The following is a 20,616-nucleotide window of genomic DNA, read 5'->3' on the forward strand; positions in this document are numbered from 1 at the left end:
ATTATCTTAAGCTATCAGTTTATATATGAACTTTTAGTTCATTCTTGACCATTAAAGGAATGTAGGATATAGGGGAGAGGGAAGACATAGCTAAGTCAAATGTACTTTCTTTGCCATTTGAAAGGCCACAACATGCTTGCTTTTTTATCATGCTGAACACCCAGGATAAATAATTTATTCCACTAATGTATGAGGCAAATTAATACTACAAATTTATTTTAAAACTGTGAATTACTCACCAGTGAAAATACCCCCTGCTAAAAAGGAAGCATCTTTGTCATATTTAACATTGAGACGAATGGGTTTTTCAGGGTCTGGAAGAATCATTAACTTAATTATGGGTCCTTCTATGGTATTCTTGTTATAAATGGCTTTAACCTGCATAATATGTTCTCCTCTAAAAAGAAAAAAGGGGAAGGGGGTTCAAACTTCATTAGTTATAACTAAAAATTCTGAGACAATTTATACAAAGTTTAACTCATTTAGGAAACCTCTCTACTCCAGTTCCATTCCAACTCCTGACTATCACTAAATAGAAGGCTAGTTATTACTCTTAACGTAATCCAGTAATAACAAAAATCAATCTCTATAATACCAATAACTATCAAACTTTCAGTTCTTACCTAGGGGCATAAACACTGAACACTCCCAAATTAGCCCTGCCCCTTTCATCGGTTTTATGCTGTTGGTTTGAAGGAGTGAGCTAAAAACAAAACAAAACGGTTAATTAGAAAATTCTAGGAATCAAATTCTTTTCCTCTATTACTATTTAAAAAGCTACATTTGCACACAGTCTAAAATCTAAAATTGTCTAATTTGAACTAGCTGAAATGATATAATATGTAATCACATAATCCAAAGGATAATAATCACACTGATCAATTAAACTAGAATTTTGTGTATTTCAATTATTAAGTTGCAGAATTCAATGTTCAGTTTCAATAACGCTGATATATCAAGTGAAGTTTGGTCACACAAACACTGAAGGTATATTCCAAAACTGGGGGGTTGTGAGAGTCGGCGCAGGAAAAATAAACATAAATACACATACATAATTTCAAGTCAAGGCATACCATGTCCATCGTTAGTTATTTCATCTTTCTCTTAATGTTTACTCAGATGTGCTTCTTAAATCTTTGTTGCAATACTACTTTTGCATTGATAACCAAGCTTTTACTTTTAAGTGATTAAGAATCAGTGGCGGGCTTCCCTGGTGGCGCAGTGGTTGAGAATCTGCCTGCTAATGCAGGGGACACGGGTTCGTGCCCTGGTCTGGGAAGATCCCACGTGCCGCGGAGCAACGAGGCCCGTGAGCTACAATTACTGAGCCTGCGCGTCTGGAGCCTGTGCTCCGCAACAAGAGAGGCCGCGATAGTGAGAGGCCCGCGCACCGCGATGAAGAGTGGCCCCCGCTTGCCACACGTAGAGAGAAAGCCCTCGCACAGAAACGAAGACCCAACACAGCCAAAAATAAGTAAATAAAAATAAATTAAAAAAAAAAAAAAAAGAATCAGTGGCCACATTTCCTAATCATTGGTTAGAAGAGTCTTTCAGTCTTTTGCAGATGCTTCTCTAAAAAACTAGGATCATACTCTTATTACCAGTAGAAGATAATCACTATTTAACTCTCTTGGAAGCAAACATTAAGAACAAAAGTAAATGTGAAGACTGTAGAAGCAGGAAAATCAGACTCTCTCCTAAATCCTAATACCTAATTTCTGTTTAACGGAACCTGAAGATTAGGTAATTATGGTACATGCAGACAAAAAAAAAAAAAAAGCAATAGTTGGTGAGACAAAAGTGAGAAAGAGTAATTGAACTGCTAGAATAAAACCCTATGTTTGTACCTGTCTCATTTACCCTCCAATCCATCTTCTCTCAACCTGTCTTTCTCAAAGTCTTTCTTCCATCTGGGTCCTAAATCTTTGTTGCTAAGCCAGAAGTAAGTCTTCTATTTCAGGCTATATAGCAGCAATACTGTAGTCTTTTTTGACAGGCTAAGACCTCTGACCCTTTTCACTTTACTTTGAAAATAAGTTCATGTGGATCACAAGTCATTCTTGGCACTTTAATCTCCTGTATAGCTTTTATTTATTTATTTTCATTTATTGTCTTTTGGCCGCGCACATGGCATGCAAGATCTTAGTTCCCCAACAAGGGATTGAACCCAGCCCCCTGCAGTGGAAGCACACAGTCCCAACCACTGGACCGCCAGGGAATTCCTTCCTGTATAGCTTTTAAGATAAACTTGTTGAGTCCTGCAAAATCCCTACTGGGATTCTTAATGAACTAATGGATTAGTTTCAAGTGAACTGTGTATTTACATAATACCAACTTTTTGCATCCACTAAAATTATAAAATTTGTGGAGGGATACTCAAGCCTGGCTAAATATAACTCCAAGAACTCGCTTCTGTGTTGCCTGGCAACAACCTGGCTGGGACAAATGAATTCCCTTCAACCAACAGGAGAGACTTGTGAAAATATAACTTTGCAAGGGACTGGCAGCTTCTTCCCTTCCCCCTTGCAGGAGGGCATAAACTTTGTGCCAGGCATCCAAAGTCCCCCCTACATCCTGGTTACCCCAATACTAATGTAAACACTTGGTACCTAATCTTGGACTTCCTGGTATCCAAGCACTATGTTTGTGCCCAAACATTACGAGGCCATTTTCATGCTTGCCGAATTCCCTAGAACACAAGCCAGTATAGGTCCAACAGCTATGCCCAGGCCCTGGTAGCTCTCCAAAAGGTAGGTGGAGTACAGTTACTCGCATGACTCTTTTCCTTCACCCTTAGGGCTTGTAAGCTTCCCCAATAATACCTGTTTCATAACCCATACTGCAGGTCATTGTATCTGCCATCATTCACCTTTGTCAGCATTATCTATTCTTAATCTGAAACCCAAATATTATTAATATTGTGTAATAAACACTCAGACATAACTGTAGAATGTTGCCCCTTGTTATACTGTTTGCAAGATATAAACTATACTTCCTCAAAATAACTATTAAAAATTTTAGGTTAACTTCAACTAAGCAATAATGAAGATTATATAAGACTATTTTTTTTTAAAAAAAGAAATGTGACACCTAAAGACATGATCCTGAGGATGAAAGCCAGAATTTTAAGTAAGTGAAAATATTTAAGAATGTTTAAAACTTACCTTTAAATTGTTAGCTTTTATAAGGCTTATTTTAACCTGTGGCACAAGTGCTGGATTATCCCACTGATCACAAAGTTGAACAATGAGAGGATTCTGTAATTCTCTTCCGTTAATCACTGGAATGGACTAAAACAGATATAATAATTTTAAGAAGCACTAAAACATATATGCCAAACAATATGATTACTATTTAAGTGAAACAATCACTTAATGTATCTGTTTTAGTCACAAATAGCTCCTTTCATCAATTAAAATAAACTTCTGAAAGTCAATTATGTTGTCACAAATGATCCTCTTCTTATAGAAATGATTGAAAATTTGATAAACGGGAAAATATCATTAGACATTACTGGCTTCTAGAGCCAGTCAAGAATTCTAAAAATTACATATTAGAAGGACTTCCTTGGAAACAGAAGCTTATCTTAGGTTCTCATCTTTAGCACTGTCATCTACAGTTTAACTCCTCCATCAATTGTCAGCACTCTGCCAGTCTACACGAAGCAATAATGCACAGCTTTCCAGCTCTTGGTTAAACAGGACTAGTCACTGATAATCTACACTGTCTTGTTGGCTTAAGATGTTTCTTTCTTTTCCATTACTTCATGTAAGGCCTGTGTAACTCTGCGAATTTGTGTGCCGACCTATTAATACTGGATATATCAAAGGAAAACACATTGTCAAGCAAGAAACCTGTGAAAGTCTAATCCTCTGTGTCAGATCTTAAAAGTTAAAAAAAAAAAGAAGATAGGAAAGATATAACTAGCAAAAAAGGAAAGCTGATTTATCATCTCTCTCCTACTAACAATGTTCCCTCCGCTTCCTCTACCCCTCACCTTACTTGAGGAAGTTGTTTACCAAATTACGTTAGGAGGTTGCTAAAAGTGGGAGAAAACTTAATAATGTTTTAGGGCTAGAAATTTTTTTTTTTTAAAGATACCCTTGAAGCTGGTTTAGTTTAAATGCTTGACTACCGAAAGATTTTCATGGATAGACTGTATTTTATCTGCAAAAGTTTATAAAAAGCTTGAATATATAAAAAGTGCTGATGTTTCCAAATGTAAACACTACAGGGTCTTTATTCCTAATTACATAATTGTCTATCCATCAAATAGTAACTACTTTTAAAGAATATCTTTCAGTAAATGACTTGTATCAAAAGCTTTTAGTTGAACATTTTTCTGGGTAGTAGTGGGGAAAGCAAATATCCAAAATCAAATGTTCATGAATACAAATCTGCCCTTTGCCACTTTGCCACTTTTTAATATTGTCGTGTAATGTAATTCAGAATTTGTTTCCTATTTATAAAGACTGATAATACATCATAATGTTGCTGAAGATTAAATGAGAGAATATATGTGTATATTTATATATTTTTTCTATTTATCATGCTTAGGTGTTAAATCAGTTCCCCTTTTCTATTAAAGATCCTGTAGGCGGACAGTAGGTCAAAAATTAAATTAGAAAATTCTAGGAAAACCACATATTCAATGACTACGTTTTCAAGCTTACCTACATATAATGTATCTCTTAACAGAATGAGAAATTCCTTTTAGGTTTTATTTTTAAAACTTTTGGATTTCAATGGTATCTGCAAATAAATCTTGTAATAAGTTTTTGAATTAACAAGCTGTCATTATTTTTTATATTCCCCTCCTACAAAATCATATAAAAACATGAACATGTAAAGATTTTTTCCACCTCAAATGTACACAATTATTCCATGGTACAGTCAGTCAACAAATCCTTTACTGTCATCATTAGGCATAAAGAATGTATTGACTTATGCAATATATGTGCTTCCAGATAAAAATAAGTACACTCGCTTTTCAGTGAAATCCTTCAGTCAACACAGTATTACAAAAAACATTGTTTTTAAAGCACATTCATACACTAGTTTATCTGTTTTTTTAAACTCACAAATCAAAAAAGGGCAATCTCAAACTAGGGTGCAGATATGTAAGCTTTTCTTAGATGATCAGTTCCTTTACAGGATAATTTCATTTACTACCACGGTCATGTGAGATCATTTCCCATTAGAAAAAAATAAGCTTTCATACCAACAGATAAGGCCCTGCCACATTATAACTGAACACCAGAATGTCAACATTTTAAAATTAGAATTCTAAAAATTGAATGAAAACTGAAAGGTAACAGATTTGACAGATATTTGCAAAATTAGTATTTAAGTATTAGTAATTAGTATTTAATTCAAAAAGAGTCATGTACCACAATGTTCGTTCCAGCTCTATTTACAATAGCCAGGACATGGAAGCAACCTAAGTGTCCATCGAGAGATGAATGGATAAAGAAGATGTGGCACATATATACAATGGAATATTACTCAGCCATAAAAAGAAACGAAACTGAGTTATTTGTAGCGAGGTGGATGGACCTAGAGTCTGTCATACAGAATGAAGTCAGAAAGAGAAAAACAAATACTGTATGCTAATACATATATATGGAATCTTAAAAAAAAAAAAAAAAAGGTTCTGAAGAAGCTAGGGGTGGGACAGGAATAAAGAAGCAGACGTAGAGAGTGGACCTGAAGACACAGGGAGGGGGAAGTGTAAGCTGGGATGAAGTGAGAGAGTGGCATGGACTTATACATACTACCAAATGTAAAACAGATAGCTAGTGGGAAGCAGCCACATAGCACAGGGAGATCAGCTCAGTGCTTTGTGACCATCTAAGGGGCGGGATAGGGAAGGTGGGAGGGAGACGCAAGAGGGAGGAGATATGGGGATACATGTATATGTATAGCTGATTCACTTTGTTATAAAGCAGAAACTAACACACCATTGTAAAGCAATTATACTCCAATAAAGATGTTAAAAAAAAAAAGATTTAACTATTTGCATAGGAAGGCAAACTGAAGTTTTTATGGATATAATGAATGACTTGATATCTGGTATGCTTTTACAAATTCCAGCAAAAACATTTTTTTAATAAGTCAGTGAGAGAGAACAATGAAATAAAATTGGGCAAAAATCAGTAACTGTTGAAACTGGGGGTTCATAATACGTTTTTTACTTTTATGCATATTTTAAAATTTCTATTATAATAAAGTGCTTAGAATTTGAAGTATTACACTTTTTTAAACAAATGAGGGCACAGAGATGAATTAAATAATGAAGTATTAAAATTCGTATTACTTTGTCCTTTTGTTATTGTTACTATTGTTACTGTTATTACTTCAACAACAAAATGTAACTATTCAGCTCTACTGACATTTTGAAGCAATAAGTCATGTGATATTAAATTCTGTCAATCAAGGCAGGAAGGTACTTACCTCCTTTAACTCTGGCCAGTCTACAAGGAGAAGTTTAGCTGGTGGCCCAGAAATTAGCTGCACTCGAATAAAGTCAGAAAACTCACGCCAAGTAAAACAAAGATCCTTATTTCCAGGGGGACCTGGAATAAATTTGATGCCTCTCACACTTATACTTTGTGTATTTTCCTAGTGAGGAAAAGCACATTGAAAAGAAACAGGGAGATAATGTTTAGTTTTCAGAAAAATGAAAGAAAATGTTGTCACCACCCATGTGCATACAGATGTGTTTCTGGTATAACAACAGCAAGTAACTTACACATATGCCAATACTGGAGTTCCCTGAATTTCATCTACTTGAGAGGAGAAACTGAAATTCTTTTTTGTGAGGGAGAAATCTAAAAGGTTCAAGCTATGTCCTTTTTCCTGATATTTTCCTAATTTCCCTCTTATTTACACTTGCATTGTCTCCTTTCTGTTCCCCAAATAGCCATGCACGTGCTTGCCCAACACCCTTTGCACCTGCTCCTTCCTTCTGATTGCAACATTTTTTTTACCTACATGGCTTTTCTTCAGGTTTTTGCTCATAGAATACCTTAACCAGAGGGGTTTTCTGTAACTAGCCTATATGATGGTGCCCTATTCCCACAGCCCACTTTAATTTTCTTCCTGTCACTCATTTCCTACCTGTTATATGCTCTCCCATTACAAGGTAATCTCCGAGAAGGTAGGGGTTTTGACTTGTCACAATCCCATCGCTGGTACTTAGAATGCCTAACATCTGTTAATGCGAATCAATGACACTAGCCTATAATCTTTGCCAAGTGACTGAAGTAGATAAAACCGATTCCGTACTGGCATGAGCACTGTAGTATTTGCATTTTAATAGTGACCCTTAATGATTTCATCATCTTAAATTTCCATTAAGTACAAATATTAAGTACAGCAAATTTTAAAACTCAGAGTTAAAATGTCATGTTTTATGATCTGAAACAACTGTTTGTAGAACATTTCTGTAAAAAGACATTGCAAAACAATAGAAATTAATCTCCCCCAAAAGCCCATTGAGTGCAGGGGAGTTTTTTCATTATTTGGAAAACAAATTAAGCATTCATTAGTACAACATATTGAAAAGTTCAAAATACGTGAAGTCTATAGAATCCCACATTTAATAGTGAAACACCAAATGCCCTTTTGAAGAGGTGATGTCTTAAGTAATCTTGAAAGTTATTCTGGTTTTACCTCATATCTTGAAAATAAAATTTGCATGCACATTAACAAATTGTAGATGAGTATAAATAGAATTAAACACAAAATTCTGAAATGTACTCTCTAAGGTCTAATGTTGATATTATCAAGGGAATGTACTTCAGAAGAGCAGTACATTTTATGAAGATGTGGAAATGATTTTAAGAAACAATGGCATATTAAAACCAGTTTTTTTTTTTTAAAAAAACTTTAAAAATAGTGTTTTTTTAAAACAACTTTGGTTTTAAAAAAAAAACCAGAGGCTCCCTTTTTTTCTGTAGAGACTAGGGGTAGACTCCTATTGTTTGTTTGAAAGTGAGTCAAGATGGTATACATCAGTTGTAAAATGACAGCAGAAAGAAAGAAAGTCAATTTGACTGGAGAATGAGCCATGGGAGGAGACAGGTATGCTGCAGTGGAATACTATGGAGTACTTTAGGCCACCCTAAGGAGATGGAGTCTAACTTTACAGTATAAAATGCTGATAGGTGGCATAAGATGGGAACTGAAAACTGACACTAGGTTTGGTCAGGTGGCACAGGGCAGAAAAAGAGCGACAGTGGCTTGCCTGGGAATGATGGTCAAGAATGTGAAAACAGAGAGTATATACAACTCTTCCAAGGAGCTGTACTGTAAAAAGGAGGAGAGAAAGAGGGCCATACAAGAAAGCTGTGAGGGTTTTTTTATTATAGCATGTCTATATGCTGATGGGAATCTAATAGATTATAGCATGTCTATACGCTGATGGGAATCTAACAGACGGGGGAAACAAGATGTAGGAAGATAGGTTACAATTTAGGAATAATTAGTGAAAGAGGATGGGAGTCTGTGCGTAAGGCGACAGGAAGCAGAGATAGTTCATGTACAACAGCAGTTACTATCTGACTTCATCTACACAGAGGGTGAAGCTAGACAAGAGAAGAACCTGAAAGTCAAAGATCAAACCTTATCTTTTACAGTAAACAAAACACCATTAAAAGTTCCTCAGCAGTGCTAAGATATAGTGAAAGTGATGTTCTGAAAACTAGAAAATAATAGCCCAGCAGATTAGTGGAAACAGAAATTCTAGGTGGGAGGGGCAACAAGGAGGCTATTATGATCATTCTGTCGGGTAAAAGGTATAATGGAGGCTCCAAAAGGAAGAAGAGTTTTAAAAACCATTAAATGCCCTAAATGGATTCAACTTTACTTGGGGCTTAGCATTCCTTCTTTTTGACCTACTCAAGCCTGGTAGGTTCCTTGAAGGCTCAACTCCAACATCTTTTCTCGAAAACTGTCTTTAATCTCTCCAAGAAGAATACATTGTGTTTCCTTGCTTGTTTTAAACTGAAATAATTCCACCAGGGTTCTTATTTTTCAAGCTAATCTCAATTAACTGCACAGCTGCAAACTTTCACCACTAGTTTTCTCCCAAGCATTCTATTTAATGCAGGGACTGAGCACCAAGAAATTTTACTCAAATAGCTACATGAAAAACTATCTTTAGATACATATCAAAATACTTAAGGATGAAATGATATGATGTATGGAATTTGCTTCAAAGTGATAGATAAGGGGGAACTGATGAATGTTGAAGCTGACTGATGGGATCATGAGAATTACTTATACTATTTATTCTATTTTTGCATATGTTCAAAATTTTTCATTATGAAACTTATTTTAAATATTTATTTATTTATTTATTTATGGCTGTGTTGGGTCTTCGTTTCTGTGCGAGGGCTTTCTCTAGTTGTGGCAAGCGGGGGCCACTCTTCATCGCGGTGCGCGGGCCTCTCATTATCGCGGCCTCTTTTGTTGCGGAGCGCAGGCTCCAGACGCGCAGGCTCAGTAATTGTGGCCCACGGGCCCAGCTGCTCCGCGGCATGTGGGATCTTCCCAGACCAGGGCTCGAACCCGTGTCCCCTGCATTGGCAGGCAGACTCTCAACCACTGCGCCACCAGGGAAGCCCATGAAACTTATTTTAATGCCTTTTATAATTTTTCATTGTAAACACTGAAATCAAGTCTCTCTTATTTTTGTTTTTCCCAAACTTTTTGTTATATATAAACTGAATGGAATAAGCCAACTGTTATGGAAAACAGCCATACCTGAAAAGTAGTTTTCAAATGTGAGCTATCAAGTCCAATCCCAGCAATTCCCAAGGCAGATAGAGAACTTGGTGAAAATGCCTGAATTTGATTTCCATACTGATCTGTAACTATTATAACTATAAAAGGGGGAGGAAGTTTAATTTTAAAGTATCTTAATAAAATATACAAATATCCATAAACACACTTATACAATTAAAATTATACTTAGAAACTCATTCTAACTTTGTTCTTGTGTATCTTTTTGGTAAAAAGTAATTATAATCACTTCTTTTATAATCACTATAAAAATAATAAGAATATACATAAGTACACTTATATTTACATATTTAACATGATGCTGATGTTAATCAAGTTTTTTACCATGAACATTTGAAGGAAATAATTTAGTATTATGTAATATTCTAGATATAAGAAAAATACAGGATACATATGAACCCACTAATATATTTACTTTTTACTCTTAATATTAACTATTAACATTTCTAACAAAAGTCAACATTCTTTTCAACAAACTATTTTTGCCAAACTGATTTCACAGTTAGGTCACCATAGGCAAAGACAGGGAAAAGCTTCAATCTTTCCAACAATGGAATTTAAACCATAAACCGTATATAAATCCCAAGTTTTCCTTTCAGATTATGTATGACAAAACATGAACATAAGGACATATTATAGAAGTGTTTTAAAGAAAGAAAGCAGGCCATACTAACCTATTTCTCCTTGAAGCTCTTGGCCCATCTGTACTGTTTTTCCTCCTTTTAATTCACATTTTAGATGTTTAGGTTCATCAGGAAGTGGTCTGCAATTGATTAACAAGTTAAACGCCTTACTTGCACCATTAATTGTAGAAAAAAATTAGTTTAAATATGCTAAAGAGTAACAAATACAACATTCATTTTCTAAAACTTAAAGTAACACCCCTCTAAATACCTCTATTTATATAACATAACTATTAACCCAAAAGGAAATAGAGAAAAGATAGCTTGCAAAGAGAGTAGAGAATACTGACAAAAACACACACACACACACACACACATGTGTTAGATTACAGTTATCTATGCTGGATTAAAAGGAACTTATGCCATGAGAGCACTGAGAAAGAAAACAGATGGGTCTGTAAGAATGACCCATCAAGAGATCTGTCTCTGGCTGAAGAGTTGTACATCTTACAATTTTATCTCAAACATGGAGCTATTCTAAGTGTTGGAATAGTATGGAAATGTGTAGAGGAATTAAAGTGAAAAAGGTTATTAAAAAAGAGGCAGCCGAGGAACTGACAGGCCAGGGTGAAGGACAGGTTTTCAATATAGTTACTTAAATCTTCCCCTTTTCTATCAGGTGGACTCAGCTTTGAAAATCATCACTAACCAATGAAAGCATTCTTCCTTCTGAACAACACACTGACTGATCACACTGTATCTTTTGGACTTTTCATGTCTGTCATTCTGCAGGAGTTTTCACTGTTGCTTGTCCTAGGAGGGCTTTCCTTTATCAAAAGTTCTATTTCTGACAGATACTAGAGGGTCAATTAAGCAGAAGCTTGTAACAATATTAAGAATCAATCACTATCTTCAGTGAAGCTTTATTCCGAAGACAACCTATTTCCAAAAAATTGTGAAAATTTCTATATTAAAAAACAACTTTGGCATGTGTGCTTTGGAGAAAAGCACTTTTGTTGCCATATGCTGAATTTTGAAATACCTCAAAATATAATATGCCCACAAACCTTACTGTAAATGCACTTTCCAAAGACACATGATCATCTTGGAATGAAACCTGGCAATAGCGCATATCTTTTACAGATGTTGGTACTTGTACATCAGGAAGCAGACCCTGTAGTAAGTGCTCTTTGTTAATCTCAGGAGTCCAATTAACCTAGAAGAAAAATTATATATTTAAGAATAATATAAAGCTTAATCTAATGCCTTCCAACTGCCACTTATCTTACCAAAGACTCTTAAAATTATAACCCATCCTCCCCACCCCTAAGGAAAAAGAAATGCCCCTTATGACCAGAAATGATGGTCGTTCATATATTACTATAATAAAAAAGTATCTTCCTCATTGTCTTTCCTGATAATGTTGCCGTATCTTTCAATGCAATAAAATAAATATTCCTAAGTCATTTCTTTAGCTTTTGCCACAAGATTATCACTGTGGTCATTATAGTTTTAAAAAAACCATGTTAATCAAATCATGTGATCAATTCTGAGACGTAATAGTCAATCTTTTTTTTTGAAAAGAATCTTATTAATACAGGTTTTAAATGAGATCTAAGTGGACCTGATTCAGCAAGGTGAGAAAACAAGTTAAATCCACTAATGTAATTACCATCCTGGCCACATCTTGATCTTAATCTACTCTGGAATGTTTTCAGCTCTAATTTTAACTTTACATCTCTTAAATTCCATATTTTGTTACCGGATCCATTTTTTAAGTTGATTACCCTACGCTATCCTTTTAAACTTCCAATCCTTTCTATTTAAGAATTTTTAGCTCAACTTTATGCTTTTAGCCTTCTATAGCTGTGATTCTTAAATCATTGATATTCTAATATTTTAATCCTACTTTATGCTGTTCTTAGTTACCTTTTTTTTTTTTTATAAATTTATTTATTTATTTTTGGCTGCGTTGGGTCTTCATTGCTGCACGCGGGCTTTCTCTAGTTGCGGCTAGCGGGGGCTACTCTTCCTTGTGGTGCACAGGCTTCTCATTGTGGTGGCTTCTCTTGTTGTGGAGCACGGGCGCTAGGTGCGCGGGCTTCAGTAGTTGTCACTTGCGGGCTCTAGAGTGCAGGCTCAGCAGTTGTGGCGCACAGGCTTAGCTGCTCCGCGGCATATGGGATCTTCCAGGACCAAGGCTCGAACCCATGTCCCCTGCATTGGCAGGCGGATTCTTAACCACTGCGCCACCAGGGAAGTCCTCTTAGTTACCTTTTAATCTTTTTAAACCGTCTTTTTATTCTTTATCATACCTTTTTTTCCTTTTTTTAAAATAATGGAAGCAGCAAGCAGGAGTTACACAAAAAGGCTTTCTTCTCTCACCCTAGTTGTGCTCTCTCTTCAATGAATTCCTAGGTCAGTTTGGGTTGACTTTCCTCAATACTGGAGAATTCTCTAAAGACTACAAAACCACTTTAAGCATATACATTTAATAAAAGTATTTAATATCCTTTATTATCAATAAAGGTGCATGTTTTAAAATCTTTGGAACCCAATAAATATATAACTACTAGAATTGAGGCAAAATGTGTCAAAAGCTGGCCATGAGCTTAGAGAATGGCAAAAAGAAGGTTATGTACAGAAAAAGGCTCTGAAGTCAATGTTTCTCCTTACCCTTAACATGAAACTAAACTGTGGAAACATTATGAGAAAGCAAGGAATCAGTTCAGAAGCCAGGTTGCTGGTACCACTTTTAAACTACTTGCCTTCAAATCTGCTGACAGAGATAAAAATGGCTTGCCTCCCTTCCAAGCAGGATAAGGATTATTTATCTCGAAATCCTCCCTTCCCTCATTACGGAGAGGAAAATAAACTGGCTGGAGCAAGGGTTATTCCAAATAAGATTTTAAAAATAATGTCAGCTGAATCCTGGTAAACAATTCTTTTAAAATATCAGATCCTGTATTTGGAGACTCAGGATGGCTACAGAATACAGCAGTGCAAAAGAGCGGAATTCCCTGGTGGTCCAGTGGTTAGGACTCCACACTTTCACTGCCAAGGGCCGAGGTTCGATCTCTGGTCGAGGAACTAAGATCCCACAAGACACACGGCATGGCCAAAAATAAATAAATAAATAAATAAAATAAATTAAAAAAAAAAATCTAACCATTTTGATTTGGTTCTCTGTTAAGTGAGCTGTTAAAGTTTCAACACATAGATTTACCCTATCAAGGTACAAATGATACATTTAGATGGCAGGTCTATGAGGACCATCTGAAGCTACTGAGAACTGACAAAAGCATTGTCTAAGGATCACACTTTTAGAGACTGCTATACCAATTTCAAATGGCCAAATCAGGGGTCTGTAGTTAACAATACTGTTTTACCATTTTCCTTTAACAGACTTTTTATTTAGTGCCTTCAGAATAGCTACAAAAACACTGCTTTGGTTGGGAACTTCCCTGGTGGCACAGTAGTTAAGAATCTACCTGGCCAATGCAGGGGACACAGGTTCGATCCCTGGTCCAGGAAGATCCCACATGACACAGAGCAACTAAGCCCGTGTGCCACAACTACTGAGCCTGCAAGCCACGACTACTGAAGCCCGTGCTCCACAACAAAGACAAGCCACCACAATGAGAAGCCCGTGCACTGCAACAAAGAGTAGCCCCCGCTCACCACAACCAGAGAAAGCCCATGTGCAGCAGCAAAGACCCAACACAGCCATAAATAAATAAATAAATAAATAAATAAATAAATAAATAAATAAAATTTTAAAAACAGACAAACACTGCTTTGGTCAAGTGGTGATCTTGATTGTGAGTACAGAAATACAGTTCATCAGGACTGGAATTTTGTTTAGGTGTCAAAATCATTTTTCTAAGCATGAATTTATCACACATGTATCATTCAACATTTCAATCTGGTGCATGAAAAAATATCTTACTTAGTCCAGGATTTTATATAACAGTACTATTTTTCTGTGATAAGCTTCTTCTTAGAGGATAGCCTATAAAACTTGTGCAGAGTCTTCCAAGCAAAAAAATGAACAGAATTCTTGCAAATAAACAATCTGTTTGAGATACTTACTTTAATTTTCTCTGCTAAAGCTGATGTTATATGGATTTCTCTTTCTCCTTCATCATACATTTGAAAAATAAGGTTATGCATAATATCTCCTGCTATCCAATTAACCTCATCCTGATGTTTGATCTGGATTGCCTTTTGTCCTTCTACACTGAATATCTGTAATCTTGCAACATGGCTACTGGGAAGCAACTTAATAGTCTTCTCCACAGGTGCCACATCTTTACAACTCTAGGAAGAGAGGAAAACACAAATATATACTGAATGACATCTGTATTGAAAACACAGTTTTTGGCTTTAATGGTGAATCTTCCATATTGCTTAAGAATTTATTTCCAATATTATGGGAGATCATCTTACATACTGTTAACATTCATAGATTTTCTCATTAAGAGGATACTATAGTATCAATAATTCCATATTTTATACCATCAAGTTATAAATAATGACAGTGGCCACATTCTTAAAACCAAAAACTAGCATATTTGGACTTAAAAGAACTTCCTTCCCCTTCATTTGTAAATTTACTTAAAAGTGTTGCAAACCTGTGAAATTTTAATCATATGACACAGATTTGGTGACCAGCATTTATTAATAAAAATAATGGTGTAATAAATTAAGAATTTTCCATAAATTAAAGATAAATATTGCCATAAAATATGTTATTTAATGACCTTCTAGAGCTTTTTCAATTCATTTTACATTGGGGTGAGTGGACAGAGTTGCTTGTAGCTAGATGAGGACTCTAGATGCCCCTAAAGGTTGAGCTGGCATATTTATAATTTGTTATGGGCACATCAGTGTTCCAAAGATCAGTATAGATGAGCTGGTGTGCTACATAAATTGATTTTAGGCACACAAAGTTAAAACATTACGTAATTATTTCAGAATCCAGGTATAGTGCATTCCACAGGATACAAAAAATGCATATAAGTCTAAGCTTAAAATACCTCTACAATCCTACTTCACTCATGTCTCCTTCCTCACCCAGTTGCAGTCATTTTACTGAAGCCCATTCACATGAACAATGACATATTCAAAATTCCTACCTCACAGAGTATCAGGCAAATAATCCATCCTCTATTATAAGCACATTTTTTTGCCCGGCTCAAACTTAAGAGTCACTGCTTTTGGATAATATGTTCTAACTGCAGGTTACAAGATATACCTCGGTCTTTGTGTTAACTGACCAGGACTCTTGGTGTTCTGCCTGTTGCTGCTCTGCAGTATTTACATAATTATATGTAAATGCTCTCTTGCTCTCAAGCCCAGATTTCTCCCTAACTCCAAGTCTTTTTCCTGAATCTCCTGATCTTTTGCAAGATGGTATGCTCAAAAATATGTTGCCCACATTATTGAAAAAAGGAAATGCATAACAAATATTTGAAGATTATCAAATATAACCAGCTTCAAAAGAAAAGAATTAGAATAAAGTCAAATCATTTCATTCTAATGTAAAAAAATAAAAGCTTTTACCCTTTTGAGGCTCAAGATATGTTAGCTGATATATACTTAGTAGAAAAAACACTGGTTAATCAACCGATCAGGTAATTTATCATCTACTAACCATATCAATTATGAAGAAATCACATTTAGGTATTTTACTTGTATAAGTATTTGTTATCCCATTTAGCAATCTTAGGAAACCAAATGCTTATATCAACTGCCTGCCCTTCTCTAGGCTGGCTTCACCTTCAGCCATGATGTATATCCAATAACAAGTGTCCTACTGGCACATTAACACAGCAATCTCTTTATAGGAAAATACTAATGAAAAACCATGTATTTATTTTGTTAATTATACACACATATTAAATATTCATATATCCTTCAGTGGTGGTTCCATAGGGGCATTTACCGAACTTTCTAACAAACAAGTGTAAACTATAAGAAACGAGAATAAAATAAAACTGATAATTGTCATATTTTAATATAGGAAAAAATTAATTTTAGGAACATGTAATCAATAATAGCTATAGATATTATAAAAGGTTTGATCAAGAAAATTACTAATATTTGATACAAAATGTTATTTACTATACTATTTTATTTTTGCCTTTTCTTCCCTCTGGCTAAAAGAATCACAGATATCTCATTTTAAAAAGTCAAACAACTTTACATAAAATATTATAAAGCTGCTAAAGAATATTTGTATAAAGACTCAATATAATACCAATGAATAACAGTAACAACTTACAGGTATTTCAATTTTTGCTTTAAGAGTCTGGTCTTTTTTGATATTCTGAACTTGAATTGCTGGTCCTGACAAAATACTGGTTCCAGAACTACTGCAATCCACAACGTAGAGTGGAAGGTTTGGAGCACCTGAAAACTATTGGAAGCATACAAAATAATTTAAGACCCCAATCAAATGTAACTTACTATTCAATAACAGTTATTTAAATTTTCAAACAATTTAGTACAGCTACTATTTCTGGCTATAAATTAGAAAACTATAAATATAATTCACTAATATTCTAGACAATTTCTGAATGAAAAGAGTAAGTTTCTACAATTCTAGGTAAAATTTGTTGATTTTGGAAGAAAAACCAACTTCCTCAACCATTATTCTTTCTTTTTTTAACTCCACCTATTTGGGTTTTCCTTTCCTTTTTGTGCTCTTTTACTCGTATTCATTTATCCATCCATCCCCAATCCTAAAGGATATTTCCATCATCCTACTCATAAATTAAATACTTCATCTGAAATGAGGAGGATGGACTAAGGAAGGAGAGGGGAGGAATCTGCAGTCCAATACTTGGCACAGCTGGCATCATTACTGGCTTAGGGATGCTGAAAACTATTGACAATGAGACAGCCCACAAATTTCTCCATGGAATAATCATTACACAATCTAGATACATATAAGGCTACTATAAAGGAGCCAAAAGATATAGTGATTTAGTGATTTCCATTTAGTACCACGGGACTCAAAATCTACATATTCTTATCTTATAACAGCTTACCTTACAATGAACAATCAATTTGGGTTGTGCTGTTATATTGTCTGATTCATCCAAAACTTCTACCTGAAATGGGAAAGCTGTTCCATTTTCTATAACTAAAATTTCAGAATCAGGTTTCACTTTCAATCGATGAGGGGGACCTACCAGAAAATTATATAATAAAATAGAGATTCAAGTTTCTAAAACTGAAATGTTAAAATAGCAAAAGAAACAGCTTTTAACATTTCAAGTTTTAATATCTTTTAAATAATGCCAAGAGAGAAAAAATATCCATGTTTAATCATTTCTATCCCCCAAAAGCATATATTCTATACATCACGAGAGTGGTCTCAATTATATTAAAATGTTTGATGTCTAGACTTAGTTTTATGTAACAAGCTAAGACACGGTGATAACTCATGTTAGAAATCACCCAAACATGTGAAATACTAAAAAGATCCTGGAAAAAAGTATTCAAGAATAAAAGTAAAAGTTTATTAAACTACTTTTTTATTTACTACTTTTAACTTTACACAATGAGACTGATTTCTCAGGCACATTACATACCTGTCTCAGGTAATTTTGTTCAAAGGATCAGTTCATATAATGACATAACCAGATTACTTACTTGTTAGACTGCCCACAACACTTTGATATCCTAAGCAAACTGCACCACAAGTTTCCCTAAACTAATAAAAGAGGGTTTATACTTCTGCAGCAAGATGACCTGATGTGCCCTATAAACACTGATATTTTAAAATACAATTTATGCTAAACACTGGGAACACAAGTTTACAAAGAACAGTTTTATCAGTTAATATTTGTGTTTTTACCATATGCCAACTCTGTTCTCAGAATCCTTACAATGATCTTGATCAAGAAGGTGATATTATTATCCCCATTTTATGGATGAGGAAACCGGGACCCAGAGAGATTAAGTATTCTGTCCAGGTCACATGGCTACTAAATGGCAGACTCAGGTTAGATCCTAGTTTTGTAATTTGAAACCTCTTGACCATTATCACTACACAGTCCCACTTCCTACTTTACCACCTTCACTCTCAAATTCTAAAAAAATATCAGAACTATCTGGTTAATAAGAATTTCCTTTGAGTAGATTTGAGTAACCCATACATTTTAGCTAACCTCTTAAAATAAAAGCATTGTAAGTAAGTATTAACACGTAACAATTTTTTTCTTACACTTCTACCAATGGGCCAATCTTTACTTCTAAATCAATTCATGCCTCAGGGAAAGCTCAAATTACACAAATTTGTGAAAGGAAATAGCTATTTTGTTTCTTTTCATTAAAACCAGTACAAAAGGTCATACATGGACAAAGATATGATCACAGTATTGTTAATATCAGAGCTAAAACTTCCATAACAAGTCCTGTTCTAGGTGTTGTGCAGCATATGCACTTCTCACTCTGCACAGTACTGTGTTAATGAGAACTCATGCATATTGGAAGTGTATCCTCCACTCAGTTACCACCGAAACCATGCAAAGTAAGGGCTGCCCACATTAACTCATTTAATCCTCACAAAAACCCTGTGAATTACATATTACCTCATTTTACACATGAGAAAACCGAGGCACAGAACAAGTGTACCTCACTGCTAAGTGTCAGAGCTTAGATCCAAACGCAGAAGGGCCGATGCCAGAATATACTCTTTGAACCTCCACAATAGACTGATTCTCAAATTAGCTGGCTTTTTCTACCCTAACTTTACTGCAACTTCATTTTCGAGTTGATAAATCATTATTCAAATTAACAACATAAAAACATAAGAAACTTTTCTTCTTAAAATATTAAATATTTAGTTATATAACAAAAAGTAAAGGACAGAGCCAGTTCTAATATAAGTCTAATTAGTATATCCTTAAGAATAGCTCCCCAATATAGTTTCAATATTCACATTTTTCTCCCAAGATTATTTTTAGAACTTCACTCAAGTCTTTCTAAATGTTTTCCTGTCTTTTATTTTTAACTGGTCATTTCTGTTAGCGCTATGTTTGTCATTCAAATGTATTTTCAAGACTTGTACCATAACCAAACCAAAAAACACTTCACCTTTATAAGTGTCATTATATTTTATCATAAGAATATTATTTAAAAGCTAAATATTAGGAATATTTCTTAAAGTAATATTACCTGGCAGTAATCTAATTTTCAAAATCTGTGAGTCTTCTTTTAAACCCGGAAGAATAACCTTCAGATTAAAATTCTGTTGAAAAAATTATTTTAATTAAATTCAAGTCCTAAATAAATACTTAAGTAATTTACTACCTCAATTCTGATTTACTTTTTGCTTTTCATTTTCATACCATTATAGAAATCTACTCAGCAAATTTATATTGACTAAAATTTTCATATATATGTATGAAAGAGATGCAGGTGAAAAAACTGATTTATATTGCTTCTTTATAGATAATACTATCTTTGAATTCAAAAGGCATAACCTCTGAATAATTATCAGAATTAGGATGGGCACTATAAAAAATGTGGAAAGTAGTGAAATGGAAAGAACCCAATATCTAGACATATCTAAATACAATGTGGTGTTCTAGATTAGATCCTGGAAGAGAAAAATAATAGTGGAAAAACTGGGGAAATGTTAAAGCCCAGAGTTTTGTTAATAGTATTATATCAATGTTAACTTCTTAGTTTGGATAAATATATAATAGTTGTATAAGATGTTAGTAGAGGAAGCTGGGTGAAGAGTATATGTGAACTCTCTACACCATCTCTGAAACTCTTCTGTAAAACATAATTATTTCAAAATAAGAAGGTTTTTAAAATCTAGAAATCTTTTTAGCAAGTTTATCTTACTAAAGTCAAATTTTCCATGCATTTCAAGTTCTTTTTCCATAAAAAGCTTAATTCAGAAAGATGTACAGAACCTGCTCTTTAATTTGATTTGGTTATACAATGCAGTATAGTATACAGTACTTAAACTCACATGCTCTATTTTAAACATTATTTTGATAGGGAAAATTTTTAAAATATATATTGAAGGTAATGATACAATGGAAAAAAAGTAACATAATACTTAAGTTATTAGGCACAGTGTTCACATTAGTCATATTAATCTATTAGCTACTTTATATACTTAACTGAAAAATTACCTTATTGGAGTTTGTCTTTACTA

The 20,616-nt window shown here is 34.5% G+C and overlaps 1 protein-coding gene across 2 annotated transcripts in view; it reads right to left on the minus strand.

Moving 5' to 3' along the window:
• The window catches only part of SMCHD1 (structural maintenance of chromosomes flexible hinge domain containing 1), a 135,254-nt gene that overhangs the window by 44,692 nt on the left and 69,946 nt on the right, over window positions 1–20,616 (minus strand). For both annotated transcript variants that reach the window (XM_059894371.1, XM_059894372.1), the window contains 11 exons: window positions 19,620–19,692; window positions 17,486–17,625; window positions 16,717–16,851; window positions 14,523–14,750; window positions 11,498–11,646; window positions 10,482–10,570; window positions 9,769–9,887; window positions 6,454–6,621; window positions 3,165–3,290; window positions 624–703; window positions 240–397 (listed from right to left, as the gene is read on the minus strand). In XM_059894371.1, coding sequence (XP_059750354.1) covers window positions 240–397; window positions 624–703; window positions 3,165–3,290; window positions 6,454–6,621; window positions 9,769–9,887; window positions 10,482–10,570; window positions 11,498–11,646; window positions 14,523–14,750; window positions 16,717–16,851; window positions 17,486–17,625; window positions 19,620–19,692 — 1,465 coding nt within the window. The remainder of the gene's footprint in view (window positions 1–239; window positions 398–623; window positions 704–3,164; window positions 3,291–6,453; window positions 6,622–9,768; window positions 9,888–10,481; window positions 10,571–11,497; window positions 11,647–14,522; window positions 14,751–16,716; window positions 16,852–17,485; window positions 17,626–19,619; window positions 19,693–20,616) is intronic.

This window comes from Balaenoptera ricei, chromosome 14 (assembly GCF_028023285.1).
Source record: "Balaenoptera ricei isolate mBalRic1 chromosome 14, mBalRic1.hap2, whole genome shotgun sequence".
Lineage (NCBI taxonomy): Eukaryota > Metazoa > Chordata > Mammalia > Artiodactyla > Balaenopteridae > Balaenoptera > Balaenoptera ricei.